This window comes from Mustela nivalis, assembly GCF_964662115.1.
Source record: "Mustela nivalis genome assembly, chromosome: 11".
Taxonomy (NCBI): domain Eukaryota; kingdom Metazoa; phylum Chordata; class Mammalia; order Carnivora; family Mustelidae; genus Mustela; species Mustela nivalis.
This window is the reverse complement of record NC_139030.1, coordinates 56128112-56145254: the sequence shown is the minus strand read 5'-3', so window position 1 is coordinate 56145254 and position 17143 is coordinate 56128112. Positions and strand designations below refer to the sequence as shown.

General features: G+C 36.2%; 1 protein-coding gene across 1 annotated transcript; it reads right to left on the bottom strand.

Moving 5' to 3' along the window:
* Positions 1-7239: 7239 nt before the first annotated feature.
* Positions 7240-16873, bottom strand: GCG (glucagon). Its single transcript, XM_082691259.1, has 6 exons — positions 16737-16873; positions 13422-13522; positions 11703-11864; positions 9876-10013; positions 8390-8533; positions 7240-7717 (listed from the first exon to the last, which is right to left on the bottom strand). The coding sequence occupies exons 2-6, from the start codon at positions 13511-13513 to the stop codon at positions 7711-7713; spliced, it is 543 nt and encodes a 180-aa protein (XP_082547385.1). The 5' UTR covers positions 13514-13522; positions 16737-16873; the 3' UTR covers positions 7240-7710.
* Between the last annotated feature and the right edge of the window lie 270 nt (positions 16874-17143).

The following is a 17143-nucleotide window of genomic DNA, read 5'->3' as shown; positions in this document are numbered from 1 at the left end:
CTGAATTTCCTTTATTTTTAAGGCTGAATCACTTTCTTTTCTTTTTTTTTTTTTAAAGGATTTATTTATTTATTTACATATTTGAGAGAGAGAAAGCACAAGAGCAGAGGGGAGGAGCAGAAAAAGAGGGAGAAGCAGACTCCCCACTGAGCAGGGAGCCTGATGGTGGGCTCCATCTCAGGAGCCTGAGATCCTGACCTGAGCCAAAGGCAGACACTTAACTGATTGACCCATCCAGGTGCCCCAAGGCTGAATCACTTTCTATTATATGCATATGACACGTTTTGCTTATCCATTCCTCAGTCAATAAGCACTTGAGTTGTTTCCATGTTTTACTACTGTGAATAATGTTGCTATGAATATGCATGGACAAATATCTCTTAGAGATCATGCTTTTAATGATTTTGGGGTATCCAGAAGTGGAATTGCTGGGTTTTACAATAACTTTATTTTTAACTTTTTTGGGAACTGCCATACTATTTTCCACAGGAGCTATAACATTTTACATTCCCAACAATAGTGCAGAAGTTTTCTGATTTCTCCTTGTTATATATATATATATATATATATATATATATATATATATATATATATATATATATTTTAAAGATTTTATTTATTTATTTGACAGGCAGAGATCACAAGTAGGTGGAGAGGCAGGCAGAGAGAGAGAAGGAAGCAGGCTCCCTGCTGAGCAGAGACCCCTGATGTGGGGCTCGATCCCAGACCCTGGGATCATGACCTGAGCTGAAGGCAGAGGCTTTAGCCCACTGAACCACCTGGGCACCCCTCCATGTTATATTATTTTTAATGGAAAGTTGGATTCTTTTTAAAAGATATTTGAATCTAAGTTTACAAGTGAAATTCATCTGTAGAATTTTGTGCAATTTGTTTTCATTTTTGATTTTTAAAAATTTTTAAATTATTTACGTATTTTAGAAAGAAAGAGAGGGGGAGGGGCAAAAGGAGAGAGCCTCAAGCAGACTCTACACTGAATGCAGAGCCTGACACTGTGCTTGATCTCACTGGGATCATGACCTTAGCGGGAATCAAGAGTCAGACACTTAACCAACTGTGCCACCCAGGACCCCTTTATTTTCATATTTTAGTACCAATGCTATACTCATTCATTTCAGGAAAAGAATTTACAAGCTTTGTATATTTTCAGTGGTCTGGAATAGCTTAAATATTACTACCTGATGCTTCAAGGTTAGGTAGAAATTCATTATGAAGTCATCTGGTTTTTTGTAGGGAAATCATTTTTTTTTTAAGATTTTATTTATTTATTTGACAGAGAGAAATCACAAGTAGATGGAGAGGCAGGCAGAGAGAGAGAAAGGGAAGCAGGCTCTCTGCTGAGCAGGGAGCCTGATGCGGGACTCGATCCCAGGACCCTGAAATCATGACCTGAGCCGAAGGCAGCGGCTTAACCCACTGAGCCACCCAGGCGCCCAAGGGAAATCATTTTTTTGTAGGGACATATTTAAAACCTTTCTCTATTCTTTAGTGGAAAATTATCTCTCCAGACTGTCTATCTATATTGGGGACAATTTTGGTAAATGGTATTTTCCTATAAAGTTATTTTTTAAATGTTTTTAGATGTATAGACATAGAGTTGTCAAAATAGTCTCAAGTTTTAACTTTTATTTTTACTTTGTAATTATTTACCTTTATCATTTCTTATTATGGTATTTATATTTCCTCTTTAAAAAAGAAAAGTGTGTTTTTCAGTAATTTGCCAATGTGTTAATTTTGCTGATTTTTCTTCCGAAGACCTAGTATTTTTATTTCATCATAGGTTCTATTATTTGCTTTCTATCTCATCATCGTTTGTTTTTTTCTTTATTATTTCTTTATTTCTTTCCTTTACTTTTTTCCTGTTTACTTTGAATCTTTTTTTTAGCTTTTTGAGTTGCACATTTAACCTATTTTCAGTGAATTTTTTGGTAATCAATTACAAATATTCAATAGTGAGAATTTCGCTTGCAGCTGTGCTTTGACAATTTTTTTTTTTATTCTGATGTGTAACATTGTCATTGTTGTTATTTTCTATAAACTCTGACAATTTTGTATTGTAAATTCTTTCTCATCCAAGAATTGCTTAACATTATGTAGTTTAATGTCCAGGTGTAAAAAAAGCTTTTAAAAATAAGTTTTTTTAAACTCGTTTCTAGTTTTGTTGCATTGGGGTTAGAGAACAATATTTGTACAAATATTGTAGTTTGCCTACTATGTGATCAATTTTTGTGAATTTTGTTTTGGAAAACATGTATCCTCTTTCATCGAATTCACAGTTCAGTTTATATATATAGCATTTATCTTATTGACTATATATTATTGATTATATCCTAATTTTTTACTGCTCTATATTGGGTTAAGAGAGGAGGGTTAAGATTTTCCATTATTAGTGTATTTCTGACTATTTCTTCTTTAATCTCATGTAGTTTCTGCTTTGTGAAGGTGGTTGATGTGCCATTGGGTGCATAAATATCAATAGCTGTTACGGATCTTCATTATGATTCCTAACACTTAAGATTTCAAAGTGTTTTTCTTTTCTTTACTTAATATTTTTTGCATGAGATTTACCTTCTGATCACAGCTCTGCTTTCTTTCTTTCTATCTTTCTTTCTTTCTTTAAAAAAAAAAAGAGAGAGAGAGAGAACACAAGCCGGGGGAGGTGTAGGCAGAGGAAGAAGCAGGCTCCCGATTGAGCAAGGAAACCAATGTGGGACTTGAGCCAAGACCCTGGATCATTACCTGGGTCGAAGGTAGACACCCAACCGACTGAGCCACCCAGGCGCCCCTCTGCTTTCTTTTATATCTGGTTGGTTCATTTCGACTAGAGTCCTTTACTCCTTGATTCCCATTATTTAATTTTGGTTTTATAATTGAAGATGTAGAATGCTTATAGGAGTTTTATCTGAATATTCTCCAAAAATTTCTTTGGTATTTTCCTTTTATCCCATTGAATTCAGAGGGAGTCCAGGGTTTTGTAAACCGGCCTGGACTTAAGTTAGGCCAACAAAACCCCAAACTACAAAGGTGACACTCACTAAAATAAGACTTGGGCATCAACCCCTGACTATGGTAATATGCCTTTTGATTTTAATTCCCTACATAATATTCATTTTTTCCCTTTTCCTAATAAATATATTCCTGATTTTGCATGCTGCTGAAAGATAGCATTTCCTAACTTCCATGATGTAGTCATGGGACACATTATCTGGCCAGCAAGACGTGATTGAAAAGCTGAGGATTTCTGAGAATGTTTCACTTTTTCAATATTGTGCATTCTGATTGTTAATTCTCATTTTCCATATATCTTATTCTTGCTTCCTTCCTCTTTCTCCTCCTACTCTTTTTTCTTCTTCATTTTCATCTTCCCTAGAAAATGAACAGGAAACGGAGATGGAACAGTCATTTTTCAATCTTAAGGTGACCATGGAAAGAAAGCCATTTGTTAATGACGGCAAACCTGGAGGATAAATACCATGTGTTATTACTGACATGTTTACTTTTGGACTCCCTGCCTATGGACTTCTTGTTTTGTAAAAAAAAAATATAAACACCCATGTAGCTAACTCTCTGTGATTGGGTTTGCATTACATACACTTAAACATATACATAACTAATAAATTCAACTTCATTTCTACACTTACATGGCTTCTTCCTTAGCTTTATTTCCCATTGTCATCCCTTAGTTTGTCTCTTGAACTTAAGGGAAGATTAATTTTCTATGCTTTTGACTTTTAACATTCCTCTGGGCTTGACTCATATTATCTTATCCTCCCCCTTTCCATTCAACTCAACCACATGCCAATTTTCTTAGTTGACTATTTCTCCTTTGTAGGACATACCATGGTTCTGAAGGCTGCCGATTACCTGGAACATACAGAGATGTTCTCAAGCTTTTGACTCTAATCTAATGAGAATACAGTTTCTGAACCAAATTTCAGTTCCAAATGGAGCCTTTTAAGTCATCCATGGGTACATTGGCTCTGGAGTGGTAAAGACCACAATTTGCATACAAGAAAACATGGTAAACATCTCCGCATCAGGCCCACAGGCACTCTCAATGCCCCAAGTGTTAAATCCACACCTTGTTCAACTCTATGCCTGGTCCCTGGTATGTGTTCCCTAATGCAGCGTGTGGGAGAGCCAGCTCTGCTAAATGGAGCGCGCTCAGAAAATCAGACCAGGGTTTATGAGCAAGGGAGAAATCACAAACTTGAGCTGTAGCGCCACCTTTTGGAAAATAAAAGATAGGTTTCCGGTAGCCTGCACGGTGAATAAGAACCAAAGACAAAAGCTTAAGAATTCTTCCATGAGAGGAATTAAGAAGTGTGGAGTAGGTATAACTATAGAAGGTCAGAGAAACCTCTCATATAACAGGATCACGAACAATATATCCCATCGGAAGGCAACTAGTAAAAATTTGAGAAGGTGTCTACTACCGCAAATGTGAAAGCAGCAATACAAAACTCTAAAAGCATGAAGCATCAAGGACACATATCACTGAAAGATAATCTTCCAATTGTTGAGAACTCAAAGACACAGAATTTTGCAATCTAGCTAATAAATAATTCTAACTTGTTGTTTTAAGGTAACTCAACAAGCTGCAAGAAAACATGAAAAGATAATTCAACAAAATCAGGAAAGCAACATATGAACAAATTGAGGAATTTAGCAAAGAGATCGAAATCATAAAAGGTGAAAACACAAATTCTAGAGCTGAAAAAAATCAGCAAATGAAATGAAAAAAATACAATAGAAAGTATCTACAGAAATGTAACTATTATAATTTGCTAACATACAAAATATAAAGAAGATATTATTGTGACATCAAAGATATAAGAGGGGAGGAGTGAAAGGGTAGAGCTTTTGTATGCCATTGAAGTTAGGTCACTATCAAGTTAAAATGGACTGTTTTATCTATGAGATGTTTTCAGGTGAGCCTTCTGTTAACCACAAAGCAAAAACCTACAGTAGTAGATTCACAAAAGATAAAGAAAGAGGAATCAGAACAGAAAAAGAAACTGAGCCCTGCCTAATCCAGAGTGGCTATGCTGATCTTTGTTGTTGAGGGAAATGGGGATCCAGGTACCTGTGTAGCTTCCAAGGATGGACTGGAATCTGGATTTCAGCCAGAGCCTTAACAGGACACTAAGGTTTCAATGCCATGTGTTGGCAAAATGTTTGGTGCTCCACAAGTTTTACCTAAAGCTGCCAGAACTTTTAACATAACAGAAATGTCAGTAAAGACTAATGGGCCCCTCAAACAGATAAGGCAGCCTTCTCTGTGAAACAGGATCAGGAAAAAAGCAAAAAGCTCTGGTCCTGCCTTGGATGATGCTGATCCAGAAATTGAAAAATTCATTCCCTTAAATCCTCTCGATTTTGAGAGTTTTGACCTGACTGAAGAATATGAGATGGCACAGCTCCCCTTGAATAGAGTGCCTCCCATGAGCCTTGATGAGAAAAGGAAACTTGAAAAACTGTTACACCTGGCTCCTCTTCCCCTCCAAAAATGCCCTCCACAGTGATGTGGAAGTAGAATCTGCTGTAGCCTCCTTCAAGCATTCTGTGGGCTCTGGATGTCAAATTGGCACCCCCTTGTTATAAGTTAAATATTTAAGTTTCTTAGCACTTTATAATGTGTATGTGTGTGTGTGTGTGTGTGTGTGTGTGTGTGTTTATACTAATAGAGCCATTCTGTGTTTAATAGAAAAAAAAAAAAGGAAAATCACCAATTTCACCAATTAACAAAGGGAAGCAGAAACAGAGGGATAAAAAATAACTGAACTACAAAACAGCCAGGAAACAATGAATAAGATGGCATTAGTAAGTTTCTACATAGCAACAATTACTCTAAATGTAAATGGATTGAATTCACCAATCAAAAGGCATGGAGTAGTTGTAATGGATAAAAAACCTAACTATATGTTGTCAATGAGAGACTCATTTCAGCTTTGAGGACTCACATAGGTTCAAATTGAAGGAATGGAGAAAGATGTTCTGTTCAAGTGGTATCCAAAAGAAGGTGAAGGGTAGCTATATTTACATCAGATAAAATACACTTTAAGTCAAGAGAGAAGGCCATTAAATAATAATAAAGGGGTCAATTCATTGAAAAGATATAATAGTCATAAATATACACACACCCAACATAGGAGCTCCTAAATATATTAAGCAAATGCTAACATATCTAAAGGTAGAAATAGACAATGATGTAATCATAGCAGGGGACATAATACCCAAGTTTTAGCAATGGACAGATTATCCAGACATATAATCAACTAGGAAATGTTAAACTTGAACCATACATTAGACTAAATTGACCTAAGACATTTCTAGAACATTCTATCCAACAGAAACAGAATACACATTCTTAAATGCATATAGAACATTTTCCAGAACGGGTCATATACTAGCCACAAAACAGATCTCAGCAAATTTAAGAAGGCCAAAATCATATCAACTATCAACTATCCTTTCTGGCTTGAAACTGGAAATCAATAACAAGAGGAGAGCTGAAAAATTTACAAGTATGTGGAAACTAAACCACATATTCCTGAAACAACCAATAGCTCCAAGAAGAAATCAAAAAGGAAATTATAACAAACAAAAAATCATGAAACAAATGAAAATGGAAACACAGCACACCAAAATGCATGAGAGGCTGCAAAAGCAGTTCTTAGACGGAAAGATAAAGTGACAAATGTTTGTACTGAGGGAATCGAAAGCTCTCAAATAAATAACCCTAACTTTACATCTCAGGATCTAGAAAAACAAGAACAAAGTACACCCAAAGTTGGCAGGAGTAAGGAAATAACAAAGATCAGAGTGGTAATAAGTGAAATAGAGACCAGAAAAACAATGGAAGGATCAACAAAACTAAGAGCTGTTTTGTTTTCTTTTTTAAGATAAACAAAAATGACTAAGAGTATGTGATTCCTTAGAATGAGGCAGTTGGGACTTATCTCCAGAAGAGATTTGTCTTGTAGGTTTAATATTGCCTGATGGTCTATTTTTTAAAAGGTAAGCCAGAAGTGGATATGTTTATATAGAAACATAATGATTTTTCAGTGTTGGCCTAAAATGGTAAAGCACCATGCAGCCATTCAAATCATCAGGCCATGTCTGGGCACTAGATTTGGCTCATGGGGCTATGAGCTTAGAAAGAAGAGGTGTTTGGAGGGAGTGGGGTCACGAAGAAGAGAGAAAACAGACCATGGTGAAGAAGCTTGAACATTTTATTTATCTACCTTTGATATAGTGAAGGCAGAGCACTTTTAAGACAAATATTTCAAGAGGAATGTCTCTTCCCAGTTTTACCACTGTGACTACTAGTTCTCCCTTATCCTACCATTAAAATGCAGATATATTATGATTAAAATAATTTATATGTACAAATTATACCACAGAAAAATAATCTCATTGCTAATGTAAGCAGGTTAGGAAACTTCATCCAAAATAAGAAAATGAGAGAATTCTGCATTTTCATATTTTAAAGTTGGTATTTTAGCAATATTTTGACAATGGTTATTCCATGTACAATCTTTGGCTACACAACATTAAAAGAAAATTTATTTATTGGCATGCAAAGCAATATGGTTTCAGAATACACATCTTAAATTTACAGAACTTGAAATTTCAAATATCCCACGTGGCTGGCTGGTGATATGAAGATGATCTTGAAGAGTATTGTACTTACTTCCTAGGAATAAAAAAAAAAAAAAAGGCAGTGATTTAGCACAGCTCTAATACCGAGATGATAAAGTTAATTTATACAAGAAGTAGTTCAGTGATTTGCTTTGATAAAACTTGTTCGTCAAACTTTTCATCTTACAAAGCCCTTAGTCTTTTGAACTCTTCAAACATTTGCATTCAGAGATGACTTATCCTAAAATTCTCCTATCAAGAAATATAAAGTTTATGAATAATTACAAAAAGCAATCATAACCTATCAAGATAAGTGGTTAAGTTTTGGTGTTCATATTTTTACAACAATGTTTACTATATTCAGTATCTAATACTGTGTGTACTGGTTTTTTACTTAGTGCTAAAGTGTCTATATAGATAGTGATTTTTAATGTAACATTAATATGTGAATGACTAAACACATTCGTGTTTTATTCATATCTGTGTTCCTAATGGCTTGTCCCTTGTTGGAACTCAGGAAATGTTTTTGGAATAGGTGGGTGAATGGAGAAGACTGTAATGGTCAAAAATGAGTATAATAATATTTTCTTTAATGATTCCTAATTTTGATTTTATACCAAGAGACAAAATAAAGACCCTCTCCCTGATATAGAGAACAATTTGTAGCCTGTATGATAATATTTATGGAAATTCTGGTTGTTTTCAGAATCAGCTAAAATACAGTTACCTCTCAGTGATTTTGGTCTGAAGCAGCCAGTTTATAAAGTCCCGGGTGGCAAGATCATCAAGAACCGTGTTCATCTCATCAGAGAACGAGCCGTCGGCGTGTCTACGGCGTAATTCTTCAACAATGGCGACTTCTTCTGGGAAACTGAGAAAAAAAGGGTCAAAGGAGGACTTAGTTAAATGTTTTAAGTAAGTCCTTACGGATTGCCTATCCTTGGTAACTCGAGTGAGGATCCCAGGGAAACAGTTTCTATTTCCAGGGGCCTATTAGGAAAAAGCCTCACAGAAACCTGCATGTGGGAAAGGGAATGATTTAGGTAGGAAAGGGTAGGGCTGGGGTGGGAAACCAAACCTGTGTAACTTCTTGCCCTTTTCAATATTCCAGGCTACTTTGAAGATTTTAGTGTACTGGCAGCACAGATGTTATTACTGAGACTTAATTTGTCTGTAACTCAGAAAAACATGTTCTGTCTCCTAAAACTAGTGATTATTTTGAACAGCCTTGCAAAGTGCAGTACAAAGGGATTAAAACTTAGTCTATGCAACGTTTTCTTTTTGAATGGTTTAGTAAAGCAGAATTTTTGGCATTACTTTAAAACACTATAAAAAAACCCTCAATTGTAAGTGACTATTTACCATGAGTTTTATCAGTTTGATCATTCATGTTTTAAAAGTCAGCGACAACACTAGTTTCCTTTTGTCTATGATCTCTTTAAGTCTCAGTGAGCTTGTTTTAAATCTCACTTAAAAAAAAAAAAAAGTTGAACATGAATTTCCTGCCTCTCATATTTCAAATGTCAATCAAAATGATCAGGAGAAAATGAGATGGTTCAGGAATCTGTTTGGTTGTGGTAAGTTCCAAGAAAGTCCCAAAAGGCTTTAGCTTCATTTTCAACTTTGACAATTTAGTGGTTGTCTATATGACAGCCCTATTAAAAAATGGGCATATCGTTAAATCTATGGGTGTTTCCACCTATCTGTACGTTGAGTGGTGTTTCATTACATGTCTTAAGTTTTGTTTCTTTTCATATTCATCATGTTTTTACCTGAATCCTGACACACACGTATATGGGATCCCACCTGTAAATATTTACAGTCAGACTTTCAGGTTTCAGCACTATGTCTTCTTTTTCCTTATCTCTGGTTTTCCCGAGACAGTTCAAGTTTAAGCTTATTGTCCTGGTACAGTTACCAAAAACATTCTCTTTGTTATCAAGAGTGTCCTGGGTTGACCAATGAACACCCTCATTATAACTCAACTATACTAGAGGATGATTATTAATTATAAATATTATTAACACTTGCTATAAAAAAATAAAACAGAATAGACTTTTGTAGACTGTCTCCACCAATTCAAGTTATCTCCTCACTTTGTGAGACTATACTAATTGCTTCTGTAATCCAGATCCATATATAGATAAGTGTAGTTTAAGTTTTCAGCATCATGCAAAAAAAAAAAAATGTTAAATAAGAATGTACAGACTTACTCTCGCCTTCCCCGGCCTTTCACCAGCCAAGCAATGAATTCCTTGGCAGCTTGGCCTTCCAAATAAGAACTTACATCACTGGTAAAGGTCCCTTCAGCATGTCTCTCAAATTCATCATGACGTTTGGCAATGTTATTCCTGAAAGAAATGTGAAAGTTAAGTTGAAGATCTGTCTCTTTAGCAATATGGTTCTCACCTTTAAGCAGTGCAGCATTGGGTTCAGGATCCTATGTAGAAGGGGCTGAGGAAGATCTGGGAGATGAGGGTGGCCAGGGGATCATTCTGAAGCTACATTAATTATCTGGATCCAAGGTTGATGGGAGAGAGCTAATAACAACAAAGGCGGGCTAAAGCCCCTCCACTCTACCCAGCACACCCGTTTTCACCTCCCCTGTTTGTCTGTGCCATTGATCATTAAGCTGTGTTTACTTCAGTCTCAATATATGTTGGGCTCTTCACTGTGCTGTGCTACTTGCAAGCAAGGCAGCTGTTTGTTATTAGTCCATAAGGGGTCAGAGTTAATGAGATGGTGCAAAGGAAAGCAAAGGATTATCTCAAAATATCATCAAAATGACCACATGATAATAGATTAAAGGGAATGTGTGATGGGCCAGCCATGAGGAAAGCTAAGAAGAGGACTCCATTTTATCCTCCAAGGGTGTACAGAGCCCTTTGTGTAAAAGGGGACAAGCTGCCCTCAGTTTCCCCTAGGTTCTTAAGAAGGTTGATCTTAAACACACAACAGAAATCGCCTGACAAAAAAATTGTTTTCTGTTGGTTTACCCCGTTGTGGCATTCCCTTCCTAGAAGTGAGGACACTTGTTTTCATTTTCTCAAATTTGTGATTTCCCACATTTTACCAATGGCCTCATCTGTAGTCCTTGGCAGAGACTTCTCCCAGTGTCTGCTCTGGCCGTGACCGCCATCTTCCCCGCAGCTGCAATTCCTCTTTAAGACCTTTAGGTCAACCACTCTGCCACTCCTTTTTCTCCTGCTGGCTCTGTTCACTCTCTTGCTCTCACTTCCTCTCTCCCTTCTCTATTCTATCCAGACAAATCTATGCCCTTTTCCTGATTTTTAGATTCCTTCAGCTACTTTGTATGCATAACTCCCTTCCCCTTGTGGGCCACCCTCCAAAGAAATTGTGAAATTCCACCATCTCTGTGAAACCCTTGCGGATGATTTCCTCCAGTAGCCTAGATGTAGCAAAAAACCCAACACTGTCAAAGAAAATCCAACATTAAAATGTATGCCTTACGATAGGCTTGTGTTCTTATTTGCCTTCTTCTCTCTTTATGCTGTGCAGCTAGGCTGTAATTTTAAATGTGTATCTTGGATTGTATTCTATAAGAAAAAGACTGCATCTGTTTCCATTCCTTACCATGATAACTTGGCTAGAGGATACTTTTAATATGATCACAGTCATGAGTTTGAACCCTACAAGGGAATGTTGAATTTGCTCTATCCTTTGGTCAGAAATTAGAATCCTAACCTTGCAGGTCCACAAAGTCAACTTCCGATTTTAAAGGGAAATGGGTCAAGACACAGTTGGGAATATAATTTAAAATCTATGTCCCATTGGAGGGTAGGTAAGAGAATTGGAGGGGTAGGGTGGGGAGGGCATTCAGAGGAATAATACAAAGGATAGCATAACCAACCTTGAAAATCATCAAAATTGGAAGAGTTTATGGGCATGTTTTGATAAGCATGATAAAAAAAGAAGAAGAAGAAGAAAAAGAAGAAGAAGTAGAAGAAGTTGGGAGAAATTTTAGACATATTTATGTAATACATTTGTGTGCAACTTTTGGACCACGTTCAGATCCTCACTTGTTTCTCTTGGTGCTCATCAACCACTGCACAAAATCCTGGGCACGCCTGGAGTCCAGATACTTGCTGTAGTCACTGGTGAATGTGCCCTGGGAATGGCGCTTGTCTTCACTCATCTGATCTGGATCACTGAGCAGGTCTGTCTGAGGAGCTGGGAATGATCTGTGAAGAACAGTAATTGGTGCAAATAAATGTCTTCTTAAGAGTAGAATCCCTTGAACAGCATCTTCTTTACAAAATACTGTACTATATGAAGCTGGAAGGCAGGTGTCTTGAGAATTTCAGTGGGTAGTTCAAAGACACCTTTAGCTTGCCATGGGAATTCCACACTTTTATTGGAATTGAATATACTCTGATTCTGAATTCTAGTAGTAGATTTTTCAACTGGCTTCTCTTTTCTGAAATGGGATTAAAGAAATCTTTTCTTTTCCACTTAATGCATCTACTCATGTTTACACTAAAAATGAAAAAGAGTTCAGTGGCTTCAATATTTTAAAAGAGTAAAAAATTACACCTCATTTGTTGGACAGCAGCAGATTTATGTCCCTAATTGTGTTTTTGGATATATTAAAATAAACAAGTAGCTCAGTGACTTGGTTATATGGTAGCTAATGGTGGAAGAAAGACAAACACTCAAAAAGTTCACTTGGTCATTTGAAACTGTATGGTGGATAATATGCATGCCAGTAATCAACAGTTGGTTGGCATGGTAAATTTGGGGAAATACTCAATGTGATTAATACTCAGAAATAGAAATGAGATATTATCTCTACCTGTCAAATTAGTAAAGATTAAATACTGTGGAGGATAGTGTGAAAGAAGTATTTCTATCCTGCCGATGGGAGTGTGTATGTGTGTGACTTTTCTGGAAAGCAAGTTGGCAAGATAATATAAAAAATTTAGACTCATTCAAACCCTTTGACATAGTAATTCTACAACTAGAAATCTATCCTCAGAAAATAGTAAGAAATGTAGGGGAAAATGTTATTTGCAGCATTCTTTGTGGGAAAATTTGAAGAATTCTTAAGTGTTCAATAAAGGAAGAATAACTAGATAAATATTACACATTTATGAGATGAAATAGTATGCAGTCATTAAAGGGTCATACATTTAATAGATATTTTTAATGACATAAGAAAAAATTGGCAATGTAATGAAAAAGAAAAAATAGAAAAAAAGCATAGTACCTGGGATATATTTATGTATAGTGCATAATATTTATGTGCACTGTATAGTGCACATAAAATACAGGAAAGTAATACACCAAATTTTAGAATTCTGAGTAGTTTTCTCTGAATAGTGAAGTTTGAGTACTTGAAAAAATTTTTCATGTTTTTAAAAATTTTCCATCACGAACACATGCTACTTTCACAATTAGCAACCAACCATTATTTTTTAAAAAGAGTAAAGACACAAAGTTGGTAGAAATAATTAAAATAATCTACTCTACAGTGTGTAATGAACAGATAGATAGGATCAGCTGAAGATGTCAAAGAGCTATAATTTCCTGTGTAACAGATTTTTAACATTGACCACCCCTTTGGTTGTGAGATAGCACACACTCTGATCTATTCTGCAGAAAAGCCTTTATCACAATGATACTTTGAACATTTGGAAAACGTACAGAGTATTTTACTCAGACCTATTCACTAATCATAGCTTTTACAAGCTCTATTTTAACCATAATGTTACGTTAGTTCAAATCTAAGGATTTAATACCTGGATTTCTCCTCTGTGTCTTGAAGGGAACGTTGCCAGCTGCCTTGTACCAGCATTACAAACAATCCAGCCACAAAGTAAATGCTTTTCATTTTTGCTGCCTGTGGAAACATAGAGTCAGAGGCTTGGACTGGGGGAGAGGGGGGAGACCACAAACCGTATTTGAACCCATCAGATTAAATTAATTCGATTTTGACTAAGTAAATATTACAACTAAAAAGAATAAGCTAGTCACCAATTTTACTCTGACCAGGTTCCCAGCTTAATTTCAAATAGTAGATTCTATTTTCCCCCAGATTTTGTTTGGTGACAAAAAGGATACAAAAGATATGTTCCACCCAATAAAAAAAAAAAAAAAAAGATGTGTACCACCAACTAAGCTTTTTCATTAGTGTAGGACACTTGTGTTAATGATTAGAAGGCTCATTTCCAGACTTGAAATTAAAAATGTCCATGATAAACATTTAAAATATCTACTGTAGATGATATGCTACATATGGTTAGCCTGAATGGCACCTTATCCATAATGCCACCCCCTTCACTATCAGTCTGGCTTTCAATTAATAGTCCTCCACTTCCAAGCATTTACATTATACTGCATTTCAACCATCTTAAAGCAGCCTCAGGCTACAACTTGGCATACCAGCTGTCGGTTCAGATGTATTATTCATTTATATTTTAAATAGTGTAACTTGGTCTAGACTTTGTAATTATAAAGCGGCCAACAGATTTGAGGTATTTTAGGGTGCTTTGACCTGTTCTAAATTAAAGGGAAAAATCATTTTAAAGACAAGCAATTTGCAACAAGAACTAATGCTTCTGGCAACTTGAACAATCACAACCAAGAAACGAAGAGATCACTGTCATAAAGAAAATTAATGCTTGCTTCTGAAGCCTTGGAAGTCCCCAGGTTGTTTTATAATTGGACTTAGTCCAGGACGTGTCATTCACTGCTACTGACACCCTAGGCCTGGTTGTACGATACACCTGTTTGCTTGTCTTCATCGCTCAAGCAGATGCCCTGTGAAGCCACTGGATGCCAAGGACATGATGAGGCAGTGTGGATGGGCGGGAATCAACATGAATTCGGGGCAGTCGTGTGTCCCCACAGGGCAAGCTCCTCTATTTAACTGCATGAAAACTTTGAGTCTGATGTTTGTCTTGGAGTTCTCTCTGTTACTTTTGAGACAGACCGTGTCTACCTTGAGAAGTGGGGATTTCAATCCAAGTTTGATTATACTTATCCATAAATAATTTGAATGAGTATTTTTAGCACATGGCATTTGGTCTGAAAGAAAGATTTTACAAATATTATCATTTTAAACTATCAATCTTTTCTTGAACATTCTTGCCATATTTACTATCTTTGGTGCTAAAACATGGAGACCGCAGTACCTGCAATGCTATTTTTTTTCTTTCTTTGAAGTATTGTCTTTGTGGATTAAGTGATCAGTTAGACAAAGCAACAGAATAAGAATTACATATTCATCAGTATTAAGTTACTAATTTGGCATTTTGCTCCACTTCAGTTTACCTCGTTGGCAAACTTCGGAAACTTTATCACATATGCAGGTTGTGTCTTCTGGTTAAAATTCTCAATTGTAAGTTCAGGCTTTGGGGAATTTTTAAAAAATTAAAGCAAGCATTTCTTTTTAGGGTTACCTTACTGTTAAAAAGTCAGTTTAGGGGGAACCTGGGTGGCTCAGTGGGTTAAGCCTCTGCCTTCAGCTCAGGTCATGATCCCAGGGTCCTGGGATTGAGCCTTGCATAGGGCTTTCTGCTCAGCAGGGAGACTGCTTCCCCCTCTTTGCCTGCCTCTCTGCCTACTTATGATCTCTCTCTGTCAAATAAATGAATACAATCTTGGGAAAAAAAAAAAAAAACTCAGTTTAGTCCTAAATAATTCCTTCTACACAAAGTTGCAAAAGATTGGACAATATTTTCTAATATGTTCTATGGAAGCAGATTTAGAACAGGTGGGATTCTGCCACGGTGGGAACTGACCTAAAGAGAAGCAACAGTACAGAAGTGAATATCTGAAGTCCTCTACAGACAATAAAATGAGTTCCACTGAAAAAGAAACTGCTTTTTAAAAATATCATTTCTTTTCATTTAGTGGAAGCCTGCGGAATTGTGAAAATTTTAAGAATAAGATTGTTTGACTGCCACTACTGAGAAAGCTAGTATTTATGTTATTTTAGGTCAAGCTCCTACTCAATAAAAGAAGAATTTTAATCACCCCCCTTCCAGTAGCCTACAGAGAGAATCTGCAGTTTTTTAAGACCCACACATTTCCAATCAAATGTAGAGGAAAATACCATAACAATAGCATTTTCTTTGTGTAGGAAGTCTTTTAGGAAGATAAACCTTAGACCTTGACAAGGTGACATTATGTTATATCCCCAAATACATTGGTATTGGAGGCCAAATAGGTACTTTTTGAACTGGTTGGTTCATTTCAAAAACATACCATTTCGTCATTTTCTCCATTGAGGATCTTTGTAAAATTGTTCTTCATCCTTAAGAACCTGAATAGGTACTTTAGAACATCTGTTTTGTTTTTTTTTTTCCTAAAGAGATTTACTAAAATTTCATTTCAGAATGTGGACATTTTAGATATATTATTTATTATTATTGGTTTTTAATACATAGTAAGTAATTATTAATCAGTGGTTTTACTCAGTTCCATCCAAAGCCTTCCCAATAATTGACTATATTTGTCTTTGCACCAGATAGACTCTGTCTCATTTACAACGAGCTGATTTCATGGACTCAATTTTTTTTTTTGATAGACTTATCAGAAATTTGAATATTTGAAAGATGATGTTGATTCTGCTCTTTTAGAAAACCATAAGTTTTCATTGGTAAGGAGCAATTGCTGTTATAGCTTCTCTAATGGACACATTTCTGCTGAATTTAAAAGGCGCCTTCTGTTCAAAGTAGTATACACATTTATCAAACTCAAGGAAAATATTTATTTTTCAAAATGTTACTACTTATTTAAAAATGCAGTTCTCATAACAGTTAAATCTTATAACAAGGACATTGATTCGAAATCTTTGTCTTTCTTTCTATTTTATATCTTTGCATGGAATTGTTATCCCATTCACTGTTCAGCTTCACTAGGTTGAATTAAATATATGTAAATGCATTTTATGTCACTTTTTCATCTCCATTCTGCCCCCGTGAACTAATAGCAATAAGGCTTAAGATGAAAAAACAGGACTTCATTCATAATACTTTGCCTCCTTAAAAATACCTATCAGCACCCCAAGCAGGATTTACAGTCTTGCGGTCCCTCACTGGTCATCTTACCTTCTGACTGGAACAGAGCAGGTGGAGAGAGACCAAGCCCCCTTTTCGGACCTCTGGATGTGCTTTGTCCTGAGCCCTGTACTTGTGCAGCCGAGCCCACTGGGTTTATATACTCTCAGCGTTGTTCAGACTCACAGATATTACGCTGACAATATAAATTTCTCATCTGTAAATAATGAGTTTTTGTTACAAACGATTTCACTCGCCCACTCACTTTGCTCATCTGCATTCTATGCGTATGCTGGGTGGGGCCTCTGGGACCAGGAAACTTTTTATTTACTCTCCTGCTTCTTTTCGTTGTTGTTGTTGGGAATGGAAAAGGGCAATTTGGAAATTCACCCTTCACTGTCAGTCAGGCATGAAAATCACTTAAGTACTCTAAAGTGAATTCTGATGCTGAAGACAAA